The 20533-nt window shown below is 25.5% G+C and overlaps 1 protein-coding gene across 1 annotated transcript in view; it reads right to left on the reverse strand.

Moving 5' to 3' along the window:
- Nucleotides 1-306: 306 nt before the first annotated feature.
- Nucleotides 307-20533, reverse strand: part of LOC111624342 (tankyrase-1-like) — a 70761-nt gene continuing 50534 nt past the window's right edge. The window contains exons 7-13 of the mRNA XM_023367164.1: nt 5987-6104; nt 4614-4702; nt 4451-4525; nt 4062-4245; nt 1945-2053; nt 1354-1510; nt 307-1237 (exon numbers count right to left, since the gene is read on the reverse strand). Coding sequence (XP_023222932.1) covers nt 1172-1237; nt 1354-1510; nt 1945-2053; nt 4062-4245; nt 4451-4525; nt 4614-4702; nt 5987-6104 — 798 coding nt within the window. The 3' untranslated portion in view covers nt 307-1171. The remainder of the gene's footprint in view (nt 1238-1353; nt 1511-1944; nt 2054-4061; nt 4246-4450; nt 4526-4613; nt 4703-5986; nt 6105-20533) is intronic.

Here is a 20533-nt window from a genome sequence, read left to right on the forward strand (position 1 = left end):
AAAAAACTTTTCCAAATAATTTTTTTTATTGTTGGTATATTGTACAGCGTAACAATGTTATGAGTACAAATTAAAATTTGGATGGAAGATAATTACTGGGTTGTGTGGTCTTTACTCCTGCGGGACTTGTATATATTTTACGGGCGACAATTATAAACCACGGTTTGATTATTATGGTAAAGTTCAATTTTTGGTTTATTCATCCATTTTATACAATATTGCAAATAAAAATTCAAAATATATATATATATATAAATNTATATATGTATATATATACATATATATATATATATATATATATATATAATATATATAAAAATTATACAGGAACTTGGAATGCTTGGGGATGAGCTTATATTGTTTAATATTAATTCTTAATTTATTAGATGAAAAAATGGAAATGTGACATAATTCTATGCTTATATAATTATATTTACAATATGATATCTTGAAAGTGATGATGAGTAACTAAACTTATGAACGGTTCCTCCTTATTTGTTATTATTCAAAGTGCGCCGAGTAAATACCAAAAATAATAAATGTTTTATCTACTTTTTTTTTCTGTTTTGATCAAAATTACAAGGCAGGTTTACAATTTCATTTGATATTAAAAAAAACAAGAAAAAAAAATTAAATTAAAATATATGGCATTAAAATAAAGTTTGTTTTAAAATCCTTGCTTCTTTGGAAGACTACTTCAAATGGCAATCAAAACTGCTGTTGTGAATATCAATTTCTTAAATTAAAACCTTCACACTAAGTCGGAGTATGCTTTAAATATCTAAATTTTGTTTTTTGTATAATTGAAAGAGAAAAAAATAAATATCACAGATCTGGAGAATTTCTTTGATAAAAAAAGAAATACTTTTAAAGTCTTCTTAAATAATTTTTTTCCTTCTAAAAAATAATGTCTCTTTCAAATGATAGAACAATTTTTGAAGGAAAAAATATAATTTTTTTTTGTTTTTCAATTTTATCTTGCTTTGATATTGTCATATTAAGTGAATGCAAATAACATTTGCTTCTTTATGGAAACTATGGTATTTCATCAAAAAATTCTGTAACACATGGGTATGCACAAAACAATAAAAAATGAGCAGCACACACAAAACTTGCTATCTGTACAAACCCCCAAAACAGATGAAAATTGTTTTGGAGGTGAAAACTGTCATCATGATGATGGATGTTCTATTTCTGGCTTTACAATTTGATAGGAAATGAGGTATTCTGGAAAAGCCTGGAAAAAGATAAAGTAAACATTCAGTTTTTATGGACAGTAATTCTTATCTAACATTTTGTAATTAATTAATAATTATATTTTTAAAGATGTTTACGAAAATCGTATATTCTCACCTGTTCCCCTCTATAGACGACGTATTCGGGATAGGACAGACCGCCCACACTGGGGCGACCTATTACGGAATGATGCCCCGGAGGAGCGTGCGCCATTTTCATCGCACTGAACTGCAGGAAAGATTTGCCTAGAGTCACTCGACATAAAAGCATTTGTCTGAAAGAAAAGAGAACCTCTTGGTTAAATTGTTTTGTAGCCAATTGATTTCTTGTTTTGTTAGTATTTGTTTCAGATGGTATTCAAACATTTACAGACTAAACAACACAGTAACAATGGCATTTCTTAAAATGTACTTTTTTGGAAAGTGAATCATGATATTGAATGTTGCCTGTCATACTAACATAAAACAAAAACAGCAAACAATCCATTTGACAGATTAAAATGCCTTGTCTTTTTACCTGGAGCTGATGTATTAAGTTGTTAAGTTGATATGAATATCAACTTTATGATATTATGAATATTGAAATTGGTTATTTATCTCTACTTAAAATATGAAGCATTCCTTAAAACAATAACGTAATAAATGAAAATGTATGCATGTTAAAAATACTCAAACTTATTATTTTATTTTAAAAAATTATAACAATTACCTATGACATATATAGCATGATCTATCTTTATGAACTGGACAACCTGTGCCTCCTCCAATACCATAAACATATTGATTACTTTTAGAGGAATTCTCGGCAAAATATATTCCTAAATAATTAAAATGTAAATGTAAAAGCTGAAAATGTTATTTTAAAAAATACACAATAAATTTCTTTTATTAAGTATATATAAAAATTTTTAAATTTTATTTAAAAGTATTCCATTTTNTATTTATAAATTTATTTATTTTTATACTTTTCAGTGTAATATAATTTATATATATATATATATACTTATATTACAATACAGAAAAGAAATGTGTAAAGATTGACTAATTTGATCAAGTAATTAATACAGCAGTCCACCCAACACTGTGTGCTTAGCCCCCTGGGCGACCTTCATCAAAACTTCGTTAAACTTTCATCAAGCTTAATTAAACTTCTCATTGAAAACTTTCTCTATTTATTGAAATAAATTCTTAAAAATTAAATTCTCTAGACACATTTTGATATTGATAGAGTACAATAAAAAAATATCTTTATTAGCAGATAATTTTGGATGAACAAATTCCAGAGTAAATAAGAAATCATTCATTTATTTAATGAAAGGACAATTTGTCAGTTTAATCTAATATCATTTTTACTAACAATTTTAACTGATTCTCTTATGATAAGGAGATCATAAAATGATATAAATGATGCAGTTGTGCACACCTCTCACTCTTTATACTCATTGACACCTTGGATTCATTGCATGACCCATCCGCTTAGTTAGATCAAAGTTTACAGTCACAGAAGTAAAAAGTTTGTGGGATAATTACACCAGTCAGCCATTACTTCCAAGGATAATCATCCTTAATTACCAACACTGGCAGACACACCCAGATTCTATGGGCTTAATGAAGTGCCTGCCTCCCCCTTGCCAATTACTGTTTCTAACCGTTATCGATGCTAGCAACATATAACATCCATTACGGCAGGAGTAATACGCCCACCCTGAAATTATGTGTGTTGATGGTAGTGGTGGTAGCGAGTGGCAATAAATTTGCACCCATACCTGCGCTCCTTATTTTTATTCACACATATCTATATCTTTATTGGTTCTATATTAAATAGTTATATAAAAGGATAATGTTGATCAAAGGAATACAGCTTTCCTTAAAAAAATAATCTAAAAGAAAATACCACTTTTTCCCATCAAACCTTAAACAAAATAACTTTTTTTTTTTCAAGATCATAATCTATTTGTGAAATAATAAGATAGTCTCTTCAAGGTTAGGTAAAAACTAATATTACAAGCTAAAAATGGACGATGAGTTGCAATTTTTAGTTTCATTCCTTAATATACCCATGAGATAAAAATGTTTCATAAAATATGTCACTTCAGCATCACTTTAAATTGAGGTTGCTCAATTGACAATTCTCTAGACATAACAATCATGCTAGTAATAGTAGTACCCCAATTGTGTTGAAAATTGAATTTATCCCCCTTCCTTTCTGACTGAAAGTACCTCTCATGAAATATGTAACAACTATCTGAACATTTTGGCAGGAGGTTTCCTGTAAACCTATAGGGTTGCCTACTTGCTGGTGCTTGTCAAAGTAGTAGCTCTAAAGTTTATTTAAAAACAATAAGGGGTCAAGTTCCAATGTATCAGACAAATGGCCATCTATCACTGTCACTGGCACTATTTTTCGTTCACACAATGACTCTGTAAAGTTTTTCCCCTCATTTTCATTGTCTTCTTCAATTTGAAAAAAGAAGTGTGCTTTGATCAGTTTAATACTTTCATTCAATGTATTGCTGAAAATTCTCAGACAGCATTGGGAGTTATGTAATCTACTATGTAATTTATAAACTAATGAAAAATAAAATAAAAAGTTTTTTAAAACAATGACTACAAAGAATTCTAAAATATATTATTATTATATACATAAACCTAATTAATTAATTAATTTAATTTAATTGTTTTATCATTAGAAATTTCTGCAAGAAATTTATTGTTAAGTTTATTATCTCAATATTTAATTAATAAAACTTAATTACTATTTTGTATATTTTAATTTGTTACAATCTATTACAGAAATTATTATATAAATATATATATAAAACACACCTGCACCAAACATTCCACCTATATATGCATGTCTTTCATCAAATCCCTTTTGAACAATTGCATTAATAAATGGTGAACCATGAAAAAGCATGCGTTCGTTAGACTGCCTATGATTTTCTTCTGCAACTTCTCCTCTTCTATGGCAATATCTTTCCCATAATTTCTTATTGGCAATTTTTTGAATCTAAAAACAGTAACAACAATAAAACAGATAAAATGATTAAAGATTAGTAAAACAGTAGCTATCAAAAATTAAAAAATTGATTCTATCAAATCAGAGAAATTTGTTAGTTTAAAACTATCGTAACGCAAATTTATATTTTCTAAATTAAAAATAAAATTAAACAAATATCTTTATTGTTATTTTATATAGATAATTTTTAGCTTACCTTTAATATATTATATTTATTGAATATGCCACCCGCATGTCCGTTATCCCTATGCTCTCTAATTGAACTTTGCATCTAGATATCGGAAGTTTCATTAAATATTGCTGTATTAAAGGTTAAAGATATATTTTTTTTTCACAAAAAAAGTTGTAATTATTATTACCTCATCCTGAACAGCAATATATTCCTTGTCTTCCATGCATAAATCTATTAAAATTGTACCTGGAGTACTAGGGAGATACTGAATAGAGGCTAAAACAAATATTGTTACACGATGTATATTTTTGATATAAGAAAAATAACAATAATAATTATTCTATAAAATATGTTTATGCTCTAAAAATGTGTTATTATAGTATACTAGTAGCCAGGGACGCCCCCTAGTGGGCGTTCTTTACAAATTTCCATGAGGCACGGTTCCTTTGACTTTTTTGTTCCTATCAATATGCCCTACAGCTCTGTAAAAGTCTGAATGGTAAGATTTACCCTCCGAATGAAGAGGTGGCGATCCCCCCAAACTGTAGCCCCCTGTGCGAACAATAAAGTCAAAGGAACCATACCCCTACTCGCGACCCTTCGCGAGATATAAGCCCCTGAAATAATAAATTCCTATTACAAATATACTGAATTATTTATATTGTTATATTGACCAAATAATAATTTATTGGCCAAATGAATAATAATAATTTATATTGTTAATTTAAATAATAATTAAAATTGTTAATTTGAATGTTTGAAATATGACACACGATAGGGGCGCCTCTAGTGTCCGTTATGAAACGGTTACGGGACGGACACGAAATGAATGGGTTATATATATAGATTCTCATTTAATATAATTAACTATTGTAAAAAGTTATAATAAAATAACAAATATAAAATATTTCACGCATACTCATTATCTGGATATTTTCTATTCAAATAAAACAAAAATTGCTTAATTATTCATAAATTCTTCATTTCTTTTAATTTTAAAACAAATGTTTATTTTCACAATTAAATATTGTAAATTTAAATTTAATTTTAAAGTTAAATTACCTTAATCATGAATTGTAAATAATTAATATTTCTAAACCGATATTTAAATAAAATAATAATTCAAAAAATAAATCTAATTTTTATTCACCAACAGTTTTATAAAAGTAATTCAAACTAATCTGATATAATGCAGCCTTAATTAGAATAAACATTTAATTACTTTTTCGCTATTCTGATCTTAGAATGCATCTCATATGATAACTGACGTTAAATTTTCTTAAAATTGCCACTTTCTATTATAGAATACATTTTGTTTTTTTCCGGTGAAACTCTTAATTTGGTTAAATAATTTCACATTATTAAAACATATAAAGATCTTAAAAAGATTTTATTATCTTTTTAATATCTCTATGATAATAATTAATAAAAAATAATCTAATTAAAAAAAATTATAATTGTATTATGTTAATTATAATTAATAAAACAAAATTATATCTTTCAAGATTATTATAAATTATTATAGGGTGAAATTCTTTTGTAAATAAAAATTATACTTACGATGACTTCCACAAAGTTTTTCTATGCCTTTAATAAGTTTATGACGATGACCGTAAGCATTTACGCCAATTTGTTTTAACTCTTCATGTCCCATTTCGGCTAAGATATCAAGAGTAATCTAACAAGGAGAAAACCAATACTTAATTCTTATTATCAATATGGAAAATAATATAATTTAATTTTAAAATTATACTTAGACAAAACATTTATTTGTTGTATTTCTAAAATACAAAAACTAAATACTTTTTTTTAAGTATAATGTTATTATTAGTTTATTATACTTTCTATATTAATTTTTATTTTGTGGAGCATGTTTCTTTTTCTTGTTTTTTTTTTTTAAATTCCTTCCATTCTGTGGGCCCTCTTAGGGCTTTTTTTTAGCAAGTTGATTATTTGTTTGACTATCCCTCACAATTGTGCAACCAGGTGTGAGAGATGGCACCCAATATTTATAGATGGACCACTCTCAAAAAACTCCTAGTGTTTTTTAACCCATTCAAGATCCCCAGAGCAGTAAGCTGTCACCTTAATCACTCTGCTATCTGGCTGTTAACAATGTGTGTCACAAAATCTATAGAGTGCCTCTTTTGCCTTGTAGGAAAGCACTTGCTCTCAATAAAAGGGTAAAGATTCTCATGCAAAGCACCTGCATTGAGTGTGAGGATCTTGCAATTTAAATGCAAGTGTGACCCAAAAAGAAAATGATAGGTTACACATAACATTTCTGGTTTAAGAATCCTGTCTTTTAAAGAATGCTGATGCTTTCCTCCAAAATCTTTACATATTATGAGGTAGCACAGAAATTGTGTAAATTTCATGACGTACACTATAATAAAAATGCTAGTCTACTTATAATATATGATATTTATTTATATTTTAACTGTACATAAATTATTTAGATTATTTAATTGACAAATTATGTCAATTATTACAATAAAATGTCAGATTTTAATTTCCAAATTTTTTCTAAATTTTTGTTCTGAAAACAAAACTGAACAATCATATAAAATGTATAGAACAGTGTCAAATATATTAACAAAAAAATAAAATACAACAACATTATCTTTACATTGTGTAAAGTAACTAAATTCACATAATCAAAATAATTATAAATTAATATTGGATATATAAAATATTTAATTTAAACTCAAATTTAATTCAAATATACAAAGTTTCATGAGAAATTTGAAGATGACTAATTATACAATTTTAAACCAATATTTCTAATAAACTTTCTAGAATATCATAGACTTTATGGAATTTATTTATATCCATAAATTATATCACTGAATAAATAGTTACTGTATNCCCGGGCTACTTATCCTCTCCGACCACGCTAATTTATAGGACCGACATCGATCGAAAAACATTCCCTCTTAAGAAAAATTATGTTTCCAATGGTAAATAGTTTTATTTATAATACAGTAGTAATTATTGTAGCATAAAACAAAAAAATCAGAAAATATAAAATAAAATATGCAAAATAAATACTAAAAATATGAAAATTATTTTCAATTTGAAAAAAATCTAAACATAATAATTCATTTGTTTTTCTCTTTCCTGTTCCCGTAAAACTGAAGATCAGCATAGTGTCTACAAATTGCAATAATCATTCGTAGAATCTTATGTATTATACTGATGATGTTTTTATGCATTTCACTAGCAGTTATAATTTATACGTGTTTAAAATTAACTGATGATGATGAAACTTTTCATTTTTCAGTTTGAAAACAGAAACAACAGTTAATCTAATTAAACTAAGGTCAACCTATAATGAAACTGAGAATTTTTATTTGTATATTTGAAAGTGTTTATAAAATTATAAAATTCCTTGGCAGAAATTAATTCCAAGTCTTCCCTCCAGATATCAAACTTTACAAATGCTCAAGTCCCTTATATAAAATGACTTAGTAAATGCTATGTAAATAGTTGTTATATTAGGAAATAAACAAAAGAAAAAAGTCTGTACATGTACAGATACAACTGTACAGATCTGAAAGAGAAATACATAGGATAAACACAGAATATTTAAAATACAAGTAAATACAAGGTTTGCTTTTTGAAACACACTGAAACTTTTTTTTTTAAATATTTGCAATCTGCAGTTAATATAAAAGTATTCACATTAATTAAAACGTTTTATTCTTTTTAGACTCACATACATTATGGCAAAAAGAAGTTGAATATTTTCCAGTATACAACTTACTAATAATGCAATAGTAATATTAAAGTTTGATGTAAGCATATATTCAAATAGTTCCTAATCTTAAACAATCTTAGTGCATGCTTTTAAAATGTCAGAAAAGCAACTTTACAAGGTCTCACTACTATGTCAAAAAATAATATTATACATTATTTATATAACATTCATACTATTTTCAATTCTCTGAGATAATTCTTCATCCAAAAGTAAAGAAACTGTATTTTTCATAACAAAATTGTTAACACATGGAAGCAGTCATATTGTTGTGCTGTTGGAAAAACAGTCTAAACACAGTATATTTAGTGCTGGCACTAGAAGCAATTAGTTTATTTCTGAATGCCATACACCAAAATTTTGACTAAAAAATCCAAACTTACACTGGTGAACTTAGTTTATTTACCTGAACCTATATTATCCAAGAGTGTAACACACAAAATACCATATGACATAACTCAAACTTAGGATTATAAGTTGTTTTAAATTTGATATTCACCAATTTTTTTCAAATTGTGTTCTATGAAATCATCTAGTTCCACAGAATATTTTCAGATATTCTGCATGTATGTTTAATTTACAATAAAATTGTCATCTTGAAAACAACACACTGAATTTTATATAAAAAAATTTCACAATTAATTTTTTAAACGAATTTATATCACGATAAAGACTTATATTAAAAACTTTTTTTAAATTATAATTTTAGGAAGTTGTTTTTACTTATTTACATCTTTAAAACAAGAAAATACAACTAATATAGAAATCTTGCTTTTATTTGAAGAATAATACAATCAAACTTAAGAACTTAAAAAAAAAAAAAAAGTAGAATTCTAGAACAAATTATAAAGAAGCATTGTATGGCATTTAATATATTTTTATTTTGCAGTTGTTGTAGTGGTAGTTGTAATAGTATAGATTACATAATTGTATAAAAGGATTTTATACAAGTACCGTAAATAAAACTTGTGTGAATAAAATTTATTTATGATATCTAAAGCATATCATATTATATTCTTCATGTATCTTATTTAATATGTAATTAGTCTATTAAATAACTCAGTGGAAACAGTATGAATAAGAATTATTTTTTTATGATGATCGTTCTTTAGTTAAGTAAAAGAAAAGAAAATTATATCATACCTTTTTTTTAAAAACAAAATAAAAGAAATTAAACAGTCCTTTGACAAACAAAAGAATTAGTGTAACAGAAACTGATCACAAGTAAATAATTAAGTATTCAGTGTGTTGACTATTTATTTTATAAATTTACTAATTGTCTGTTCCTGTCAATTAAAATTTTTAGATTAAATTTTTATGTTTATTTATCTAAGCTTTACAAAAACTATACTTTTCTGTAAAAAATCCCTTTATTAATAAAATATTTCTTCATTATGGTGAAATGTCAAAATATTAAAAAATAAAATAAATTTTTAAATAACTACCTTAATGTATTCCAAATTTTTCAAGTATAGATTCTCAAGTAAAGTTCATATTGTAGTAAATGTAAAAATTTACTTTTATTATAAATATAAGTTTTAATTAGGTTTGAAATATATACTAGAAATTTAACTTACACAAGTATATTTATTAATAATGTGACTGTCATCCTTTTTTTTTTTTACATACCTAAATTTATGAATGCCAATTATATATCCCATTAAATAAAGTCTGCTGAATAAGCAATGCTAAAAAAAGTAACTTTCTATTTTACAGTTAGAATTTTCAGAGTAAAAATACTTTTCATAAGTACATAAACAGTATTAAAAAGTTTTCAAAGTTTTGAGACTATATTTCCCTTTTAAAAGCTTCCTAAAACTATAATTATTTTCTTCCTTAGAAATAAAGGATTTATTTGAAAATCACATAATCTTGAAGTCTTAGAGACTACTGCTCACTTTGAACTGTTGAATTTTTTAGAATTTTGGATATCATTTCATAAACATTGTAAAATCAATTTAATTTTATTTTATAACTATTTTAATGGCCTTTTAAATCCCCAGTTATTTACTCTTAGATATCCAAATAAAAGTTATTAGAAATTCTGATATAATTCATGTTGTGTTCTGCCTTTTTTATGTCTTAATTTATCTAGGCAATCTTTTGCATACTGTAAATGCTATGTCTAATTTTGAATCTCTTTTATTTCGCAATTTAAGTAATTTAAATTGGCACATAAAGAGAATCTCTATAATGAATGCCAATATCCAGAGTACCGATTGTTTCGTTTATTTCTTTCTAAATTTCCTGCAAAATATTTTGTACTATATAGTTTTATTATCTTCCTGAAAGTTGCTAAAAACATTTTCCATCATCATCATTATTAATATCAAAAAGAGACTTTAAAATATTTTCATAAATCACATTTATAATTGAAAGTTTGAAAATGAACTAACTCTGTTCATTACACATATAATACTAAGCTATATAGATAAGACATAATTCTTTATAGAAATTAAACTCAAGAAATTAATTAATTAAAGCAAATCTAATTTTTCTAATACAAACTTTATTCAATGCTTAACTTAAATATTAAATTATGTACTGTATATACTTAATCAATATTTAATTTCAAATTTATTGATAATTATATAAATTCTGTAATATTTATAAATTCAACTATTGAGATATTAATTTAATATAATATTTATATTAGTATCTCTGTTACAATTACTGTACGTATTCACCAAATCATTTTGGGCTTTGGTTCGTATTTGTTAAATATATACAGTTAAAACTTTAAAATCAATTTAAATTATTAATTATAGAAAGATAAACATACCAAAAAAGAAAATTATATATATATTTTTAAAATTAATTACTATATACAATATATATACACTGTATATAGTAATTAATTTACAATTCATGTTACAAAAAGTATTTGTTTTACATGTTACATAATAATAAAAAATTTGTTTAGCTTTTTTCTACAAAAATACAAGGTTTCTTTTATTTACACAATCAAATCATTTCATTTTTCTATGATATTTACTTTCACTTTTATTTCTACGAATGTACAAACTACAGAGGCTGTCGTCTTTTATCTCAATTATAAATTATAATTAAAATAAACAAATACAAACAAATGAATCCAAATGAAATTTATACATACAACTTGACAAAGAGATAGAATATTAAAAATTTCCGCAACAGAAGATTTGAAAATAGATATTTTAGTGAATATGAATGAATTTCTTTTAGAAATGTATTGTTATCATTATTATATATGAAAATTCAGTTATCTGAACAATATAAAAGCATTATGATTATCAATATAATAAAGGACAGTTAAATGAAATTCTTTTGAAATTCTGCATTGTAATCATCTCCAAATTTATTTTATATTATTATTCTATTTCTTTTAGAAATAATTCAACTATTCAGAGAAACAAAAATATTTTGATAAATATTAACTTGAAAACAGTCACATTGATCTGTAAATTCCAATGCATATTTCATTGTATAAAAACATGAAAAAAATTTTAAATTTTATATTTTTCAACTTTCAAATTTTCTTTCAATATAATGCTTATATTTTGTTATATATTATCTATAATGTTAATGACAAAACTTTAATTAATATAAAAATATCTTTATCTTTAATTAATATATTTAAATAATGAGATTATTTGCATTTAAAGTTATTAGATAAATAAAATTAAAATATATCCAACATCTTATATAAATTTATACGTTTTGCAACTATTACTACACACCAATTAATATAAAAGCAATGGAAAAACATACCACATATATACAGTATCTACATGACTATTATATAGAAACAATTTTTCCTAATATGGATTTATTTCGATAGAGAATGTATATTTTTAATGTAAACTATGTATAATAAATATTCTAAGTGTTAAATAAATGAATCACGTAAATTGAAAATAAAATCATATCTACAGTACATCAAATTTTCTAAACTGAAAAAATAAACTAAACATTTACTACACTTAAAGAAAGCAAATAAATTAAAAATGAATTCTTATTGATACCTGATTAACTTTTATATAAAATTAAAATTATACATCTGTCATTTAAGTACACTTTCAGATTAGAAACATAGAATGTTAACATCATCATACTAAATTATTAAAAGAATTAGCAATTTATGTGAATTTTTAATAAATTCTTACATAGTCTACATAAAACAAATGAGAAAAATGAGAAATAAATTTATTGTTTTTTTTTTATTATTATTTAAAAGTAAGAATTTTAGTTCTTTTTATAATAATTTTTTCATATATTTTTTAGAGTTGTACATTTACGCATAAAATACATAGATCTTTTCAAAGCAAGCACTCTCGTCTCAATAAAAAACAAGGTCATTTTCATGAGAAAACTTATGCATACAAACCTTAAAATTCTGAATTTTAGATCCTCATTTTTTGAAAAAATTTAACAAGAGGATATTTATTTGAAGATGTTAAAAACACTTTTAAAATATTCATCTTAAAATTTAATCATCTGTAGGAACCTAATCATTACATTTCAAAATTATTTTGTTTTATTGAAACAATATTAAAATTGATTTTTTGGTAAACCTAAAATATTTAAGTATGCAAGATTCATTACAATAGAAATTCAGCTTTGATAAATTTGTATTATTATTATTGGGCTCCCATTTACAAATATTATAGACATATAAATTCCTACTGGCATCTGTTGTGTTTGACTGTCTGTCCTTCTTTAATCTTGAGAACAGAGTTAGATAGATAAAAGTTGAAAACCAGATAAAGAAAGGTTAAGGGCAGGAGGTCCCAATTAACTAAATACAAACTTCTGGTTTGAACTGGAAGTCATGTTATTTTAATTCAAAAATTTTCTCCTGAAAGCAGTTAGTTAGATTACTGATATGACTCCATTGTTAACAGGAAAAGCATGATATACAGGGGCAAGACACTACTAAAAGTAAGAACATTGATGAAAAATTGCAGCCTGAAATGTGACAATGTCACAACAAATAATTGCTTGTTATTATTATAAATTATTTGAAAATAAATAATCATGCTATCAGACAATTATTTTAACTAAGTAACTTTTGCTACTTCAATAATATTAATATTCTGAATAACTATGAAGTAGAATTATAGATTAAAATATTTATTAATTTAAGGAAAAGAATAATTTAATAGATAAATTTATCCATTTTTACTATATATAGTATTATAAATTAAGATTTTATGCTTTTAACTCTAAATCAATTCTGTATTATTGAACAAATAATTCAAATATTTGTTTCTAGTTCAGTAATAACATTTTTATGTAATTTATATTCAACTATTACAATACAAAAATATTGGCAAATATATATTTTAATATAAAAATAAATATTGACTTCCTTTCAAAAGATATAATTTAAATAGAATTACTATTTTAGTAATTATATTAATTGTAATAAAAAATATATACACCATATTTATTCAAATGTAAGATGCACTTTTTTTCAGGTTTATCATCTCTGAAAATAGAGTACCTCTTCAATTTGATGTAACATGTCATAATTAGCAACCACTAGTACCATGCATCTTATTTCTTTGCAACTAATTCTATTGTGCCATTTAATGACTTTATTAGACAAATATTTGTAATATCAAATATTTAAGAGTCCAACTTATCTCAATCTTATTAGTCTATTAAGGTGAGTCCATACAGTTGCTATTCATTGAATGCCAAACAAACATTTTGCAAATATTGAGTATTATGAACAGTTTACTCATGATGAATGTTCAATATTTGCAATTTCTCAATTCTTGTTGGTAAATTGTGCCAAACCAAAGACAACAAATATTTGCCTCTGTGCATTTGTGTTTTCATCCGCACATTTGTTTACACAAATATGTGGATGAAAACATCTTACTTCTTATTTTCAGTTATTAATATTGCTATTTTAGTTTTTTAAAATTAGATCTAGTTTTTTATTTTTGAATTTAGTTTATTTTTTTATTTGATTTATAGTTTAAATAATTTATTATTTTTTTAAATGTAAATTTTTCTGATTTTTTTCTTTGCAATACAGTTTTATTAGGTTATTTTTTTAATTCCTTTTTTTTTTTCATGTTCAGATTTTTCTACTTTGGTGAGGTGACACTATCCAGCATCTTTTAGGCTTGCTTCATTAACAAATATGAACTACTCATAATTATAAGCGTGGCAGGACAAAATATTATTTGAGAATTGCCCATTTTCTAAATTTCAGACAAACATTTATCATTCCCACAATGGAATGACACTCAACAAATAATTGTATCTGTGTAACTTGTGTGCTTGCCAAGTGACAAACAGTTCAGTAAATAGTTTGGCAAAAGATGAATACCAAATGTGTGGACACATCCTTACACTAACATCATAACTATTTAGATGAAAAAGTTGTGCAGTACTCTTTCAAGTAGCATAATTTAGTTCACTAAAACCAAAACTAAAACTACACTAAAACAAGACTAAGGCAATATTACTTTCAAGAAATGTTTTAAATGGCAATGAGGATGACTGCAAGTGAGATGATGTCAGTATTGAATCCAGTGTTGATTCAGAAAGCTTAACACAGAAAATGAAGAGGGTTTCCAACTTCAATATCATCAAAGACAATAATGTATAATTTACTTCACTTGAACTAAATACTGAACAGATTTATGTCAACAGAATCAGTTCTGATCAGTTCTGTTGGCATAAGTTTATCTCCAGTTGGCTATTAAAAAAAATAAGTGAGTGAGCATGTAGAAATTAAGATGCATCTTAGATTCAAGTATATACACTATATATACTGAATTAAACTTCTGAAAATAGATATCAGTAATTTTGCACAGCTTGTATAAAAACTATATGACAAACTTCTTGAAAATACTATAAAAATAAACAATGATAAATATTAGGTTGAAAGTATTTATCAATCTGTAAGACATTTCTTACAGTCATCACATGATTATCAAGCAGCTAATAATCATATATTTTTGAATTAATAACTCTTTACAAAAAATCACTTCTGCTTTTGCACTAAACAGCTGTTGCTGATAAATATAAGTTTATGTATTTATTGCATTTTAATTTGTAACACAAATTAAAATGCAATAAAATTTTGTAAACTCTATATGCCTAGACTATTTTTGTCATATCTCTATTCTAAGTCTACAGTCTGCAAATAAAAGAAAAACTATCTTCAGAAGATTTTCTGAAATATATAATTAATAGTTTTAAAACATTATAGATAAATGGTTTCAGAAAATGTAATTTTAGGATTGACTACAAATAAATCAAATAACTTTCAAAATGTCAGTCTAGAAAAAGAGATTTAATCAAGTCTTTATAGATGTTTGTCAAACTATTTTTTTACAATGAAATATAATTATTAAGATACATATAATGTAAAAAGTTATAACTAGTTATAATAACTCATCATAAGTATATATATTTCAAACTTTTTGGAATTGATAACAGACTAGATTTTTTAATACTAACATTTTACATTTTTATATAAACTAAAACAAGATATATTTAATCCAATATATAAATTATAAATATGTATTATGATTAATTTATAGTATTTACTTTTTATAAGCATATGGAATGTGCAAATTCTTTTCATTTTTATCTGTAAGCATTGAAAGATAACAATTCCTTGTAATAAAAATTTTTTAAATATGTTTTTCCCTGATAAAACTTATTAAAAAACACTAAATATTTCAATATCATCTTGTATTGTAATATTAACCAAATCTTTAATGATAATGAAATGTTGCAGATGTAGAGTAATATCTCTCAAAAAACAAATGAAAATTTCCTGGAACAATATGACAGTGTGAGGGTCCGAAACCCTTTTTCTGTTTTAGATCAGTATAAATTTAGGAATTTGCCTAGTAAAAGAGAAAAGGGGGACTTCTGCGGTCAATGACCGAGACGCTCTCCTCGAATAAGAAAAAAAAGGAGAATGTTAAAATATCAATAAGAGAAATCATCTCTATTTGTTTAACGATTATTCTATAGATGTAGTATCAACAAGAAGGGAATAAGAGATATTTCTTATCACCTCTTGGTTGCACGTAACACGTGGTTACGGCAATAAATCGCCTTGTACATAGTCAAACTCGACGTTTGATATAAACAATATCTAAATAGTTGACCAGGTTAAAGAAATTATTGTCAAATGATTGTTAATTTATGGATGAGAGCCATCAAACCTATAGGAATTTATATCATAAAATCATATCATTTTGACACCAATAACAATAAATTAAACAAACTTCTCTTAGTCATTTGTCCGAACTATCTAGATCCAAATATCAACACACTAGCAGGTGTGTGGATAAATCATTAATAACGTCATAGTTCTCACCCCCTCAAAATTAGTATAAAGAGGGCTCGGCCCAGATATCGGGGTGGCTTTCAAGAAAACAGCAACCAAGGGATTAACTACCTTCAACACTGACCATCGACACCGGACGTATAAGCAAAAAGGCTCGTCTATCTACAAATTAGTAAGTAGAATTCTCTCCCTTCTCTCAGGTGGACTGGGGCTAATTCCTAAATAGATTTTAAGAAGGATCAAAGAATATCCTCTATCGTAAATATGCGAGATGTATGCCGGAAAACCGCCTATTGTAACCTCGGTTAGAGATTAGCATTATTATTAATTATTGTAACCTTTTCATATATATCATTAGTTAATTAAATATATATATATATATGTTATCTTAAATATGTGTGTTTACTCGTACTCGGTCAACACCTTGTCGACTTATCCGCAACCTCCCACTCGATTTTTGCCCTCCTAAATTGCCATCCACTGACCCTGTGAGCGGGACTCACCGCCCCGTTGTCGGAAAATGGTTTAGGCTTTGATGCATAAACCCCGATTCTCACAACAGGCTTAAGAAAAATTTAATAAAGTTTTCAACATCAAAAAAATATAATTTTGATGTTGAAAACTTTATTTAGTGATAATTTAATTTTTAATTATTCTATCAGATTATAATTTATCAGGAATAGTAGCAATAAAGATAAAAGTTGTAAACAATTATGATGATGCCGTATTAGTATATTTTAGAACTTACAATTAAATCAAACTATTAGACTCTTTTTATTAACACTTTCAGAGAATTTTCTTAAAAACTAATTTCTAAATATTTTTTGTGGTCTTCATCTATTTATTACAAAACTTTTGATGCCGATATATGATGACAAAAAATATCTTAAAATGACTCACTAAATATTGACTTCTAAAATTTAGGTTATCAAATTAAAATAAGATCAAAATTATGCTAATATTGGATAATCATCACCTGTAATTTCTAGAACTATAACTTTCTCACAAATCAATAAATTTTAAAAACCTTTGAATTTCACTTCACTTTCAAAATATTTATTTCATTTAAACATTAAAGAGGTTATTTTAATTTATATTTATTATAATATTATTTTAATTATAGCTGTTAAAGAAATATAATCATTATAAAACAAAAATAATTTAACAATTTGCATATTGGCCTAATTTATCAAGCTTCTCTGCAAGTGCCTCTAGGTCTTTTCCAAAAAAACGGTGTTTGTCTTTTAATGCTTACAATTTTAATTTTCTGTTATATCAAAAATTGTGGCATATTTGTCAACAGTAAACAATTTTTTTCTGTATAAATGTATTTTTAAATTTGACTGCAAACATCTTTTAAAAACTTATTAAAATTTTGATACTATAATCTAATATACTTATGTTTACATAATGTAAATAAATCTCTCAGTAATAAAGTCCATTTCTCAGAAAAATTTTGTTTTCTCACAAAATATTTTTGCTTATGTAGTAAAAGAATATGTTAATTATGAGAATATAGTTAAAAGTTATATTAAACTTATATAGTTAAAAGTTATATTAAACTTATCATAAAATATGATCTTTAAATAACATTGAACAAGCAATTTTCATTAATGTAATATATTGTCAAAAACTTTTGATGAGATTTTTATGAAAAAAAAAAAAGTTTTCTTATATCTAATTCATTAGAAATAGTAAAATAAAAATAAAGTTATATAATGTTACCAATCAATTTTATTAATTTATAAAATAAATTATAAAAATAAAATTTTCAATAAGCAATATGATATATGATGATTTGAAAATTCCTAGTATCATTTATTATCACTAAATTTAATTTTTAATAGAAAATAGAGATTGTCATTATATGTAATAAGTAATAATAAATAATCATATTGTACAACAATTCAAATATAAAAATAAAATTGATAGAGCATTATAGTGGTCAAATAAAAGAACATAAGTGACAAAATCAAACTAAGTTTTTTAATAAAAGTTACTCTGATTACTAAAACTTCAAAACTTGCAGTACAGGAATTTGACATTTTATAATATAGTCTATAACAGGGATGGCCAAATCTTGTCACAATAGAAGAAATATACACAACATATCAGAAACATGCAATAACTGCATCCTATATTAGAATGTTATTTTATATACTATATATATACATATATATGCTCAAACCTAAAAAAAGCTCAAAATTTACGCTAAATTAAATTATCGCAACATTTCATTGAATGCAAACCAATCAGCAAAAGGTTGCAATTCGTCGTAGTGCTGTACTTTCCTTAAATCTATGTTTGTTTTGAACAATTTTAGAAAAAATATAACATTATGAATGCCATAGGAAATATTAACTTGGCTTAGCAAGAATTAACTGATAAATGCATGAACAAAGTGTGGAAGAAGTTATCGCCGAAGGTATCCAAGAATTCTCAACAAGAAGAGCCTATCGCTGTATCACTAGGTTGACCAAATTGTCAACCTAATCGATACAGCAGGACTAGGAGATGTAGATGAGCAGGATATTCAGGAGTTACTGCAGGTTTCTGGTGAGAGCCTTACTAACGACGACCTTCAAGAACTGGCAGAAAAAGCTAATTCATGTAGAACTGGAAAATAAAGATTCTGAAGAGCAAAGAACTCAAAAAATTTCTCTACAGATTTCTTCAGTAAAAGTTTGGTAATGATAATCGAAATCATTGATCAAATCGTAGTGAATGATCCAGATTTTGAAAGGAGTGCAAAAGCAAACCCAGGCGCTTTGAATGCAATCTCCTGCTATCGACATTTGCTTAACGAAAGAAAAAGAAAGTGACAAATCAAATTACATGACTTTATTGCAAAAAACAAGAATTTCAAAAATATCAGGATTTTCATCATAAAAAAAACTACATTTGTGTATGCTTATGTTTGTGTGTTATTTAGCATATATTATTATGGAAACTAATATAAAAATAACTTAAAATTAAAGTAAAATTTGTTTATTTTTGGTCCTGTGTTCCCCTTTCCCTATTTACTTTATGTTAAAATGACCTCATTTAATGCTGTTTTGTTTAGTGCTCTGTCATCTAGGAATGCATCCCCCACATTAAGTGGGAATACCATGGGTCTACAACGTGTAGAGAAGATATATCATGCTATCTAAATTAAGAGTTTGTCATCCATTACACAAATATGATATAATGAAGCAACATTTTCATTTAAATTTATAATTTTATTATTTCAAAATTTTTAATAAACAATTGTGATCAATATAAGTTTAAGACAAATGTAAATGAAGTTTAACCTGAAAAATTTGATAAAAACTTGCATATACAGCATAATTTTATTCATTTCAATTTCTACATCATGTATATAGTTTTTAATTGTGGTTCCTTGTTTGTATAGTTATTCTCACATGAACACCTGGCAGAATTTTACAGCTAATTGAATTGTCATTTGTTTTTAATTTCGATATTAATCATTTAATGCAAAATATAATAAATATATACATATTTTAAAAATATACAATCAAACCTGTCCAAAATTAAACCTGAATAAAAAGGAAACTTGCCTAGATGAAAAAAATATTCAGTACAATGCAATTCTGGTTTACGAAGGTTTTACTGTATACAGGTAACCCCCATATAACACGGTACTTCTATAGCACGGATTCGCTCTAACACGGTTTGAGAATTGTTACCATCCCCCGTATAACACAGTACTTTTATAACACGGATTCACTCTGACACGGTTCGAGAAATGGGTAAAACCCTCGTACAACATGAAATGTAATAAATTTTTACATACTTAAGTACTAATAGTTCACGAAAATTATTATTTTCGTGAACTATTAGTACTTCAGTGTGTAAATTTTCTTTTCTCGTCTCCATACACATGGTCCTTCTCGAAATTTGTTTCAATGTTGCCATATCTCGACGCTTCTGCTTCTGGTGTTGCCAGATGTTTTTCCCTTATTCCATAAGTGCTTAGCACCATATAAGGAAATTTATAAAGATCTTTTAACTAGAAGCAAGCAATCTAAAATTACATACA

Source organism: Centruroides sculpturatus, unplaced genomic scaffold (genome assembly GCF_000671375.1).
Source record: "Centruroides sculpturatus isolate CEXI.00-Female unplaced genomic scaffold, Cexi_2.0 scaffold9, whole genome shotgun sequence".
Classification (NCBI taxonomy): domain Eukaryota; kingdom Metazoa; phylum Arthropoda; class Arachnida; order Scorpiones; family Buthidae; genus Centruroides; species Centruroides sculpturatus.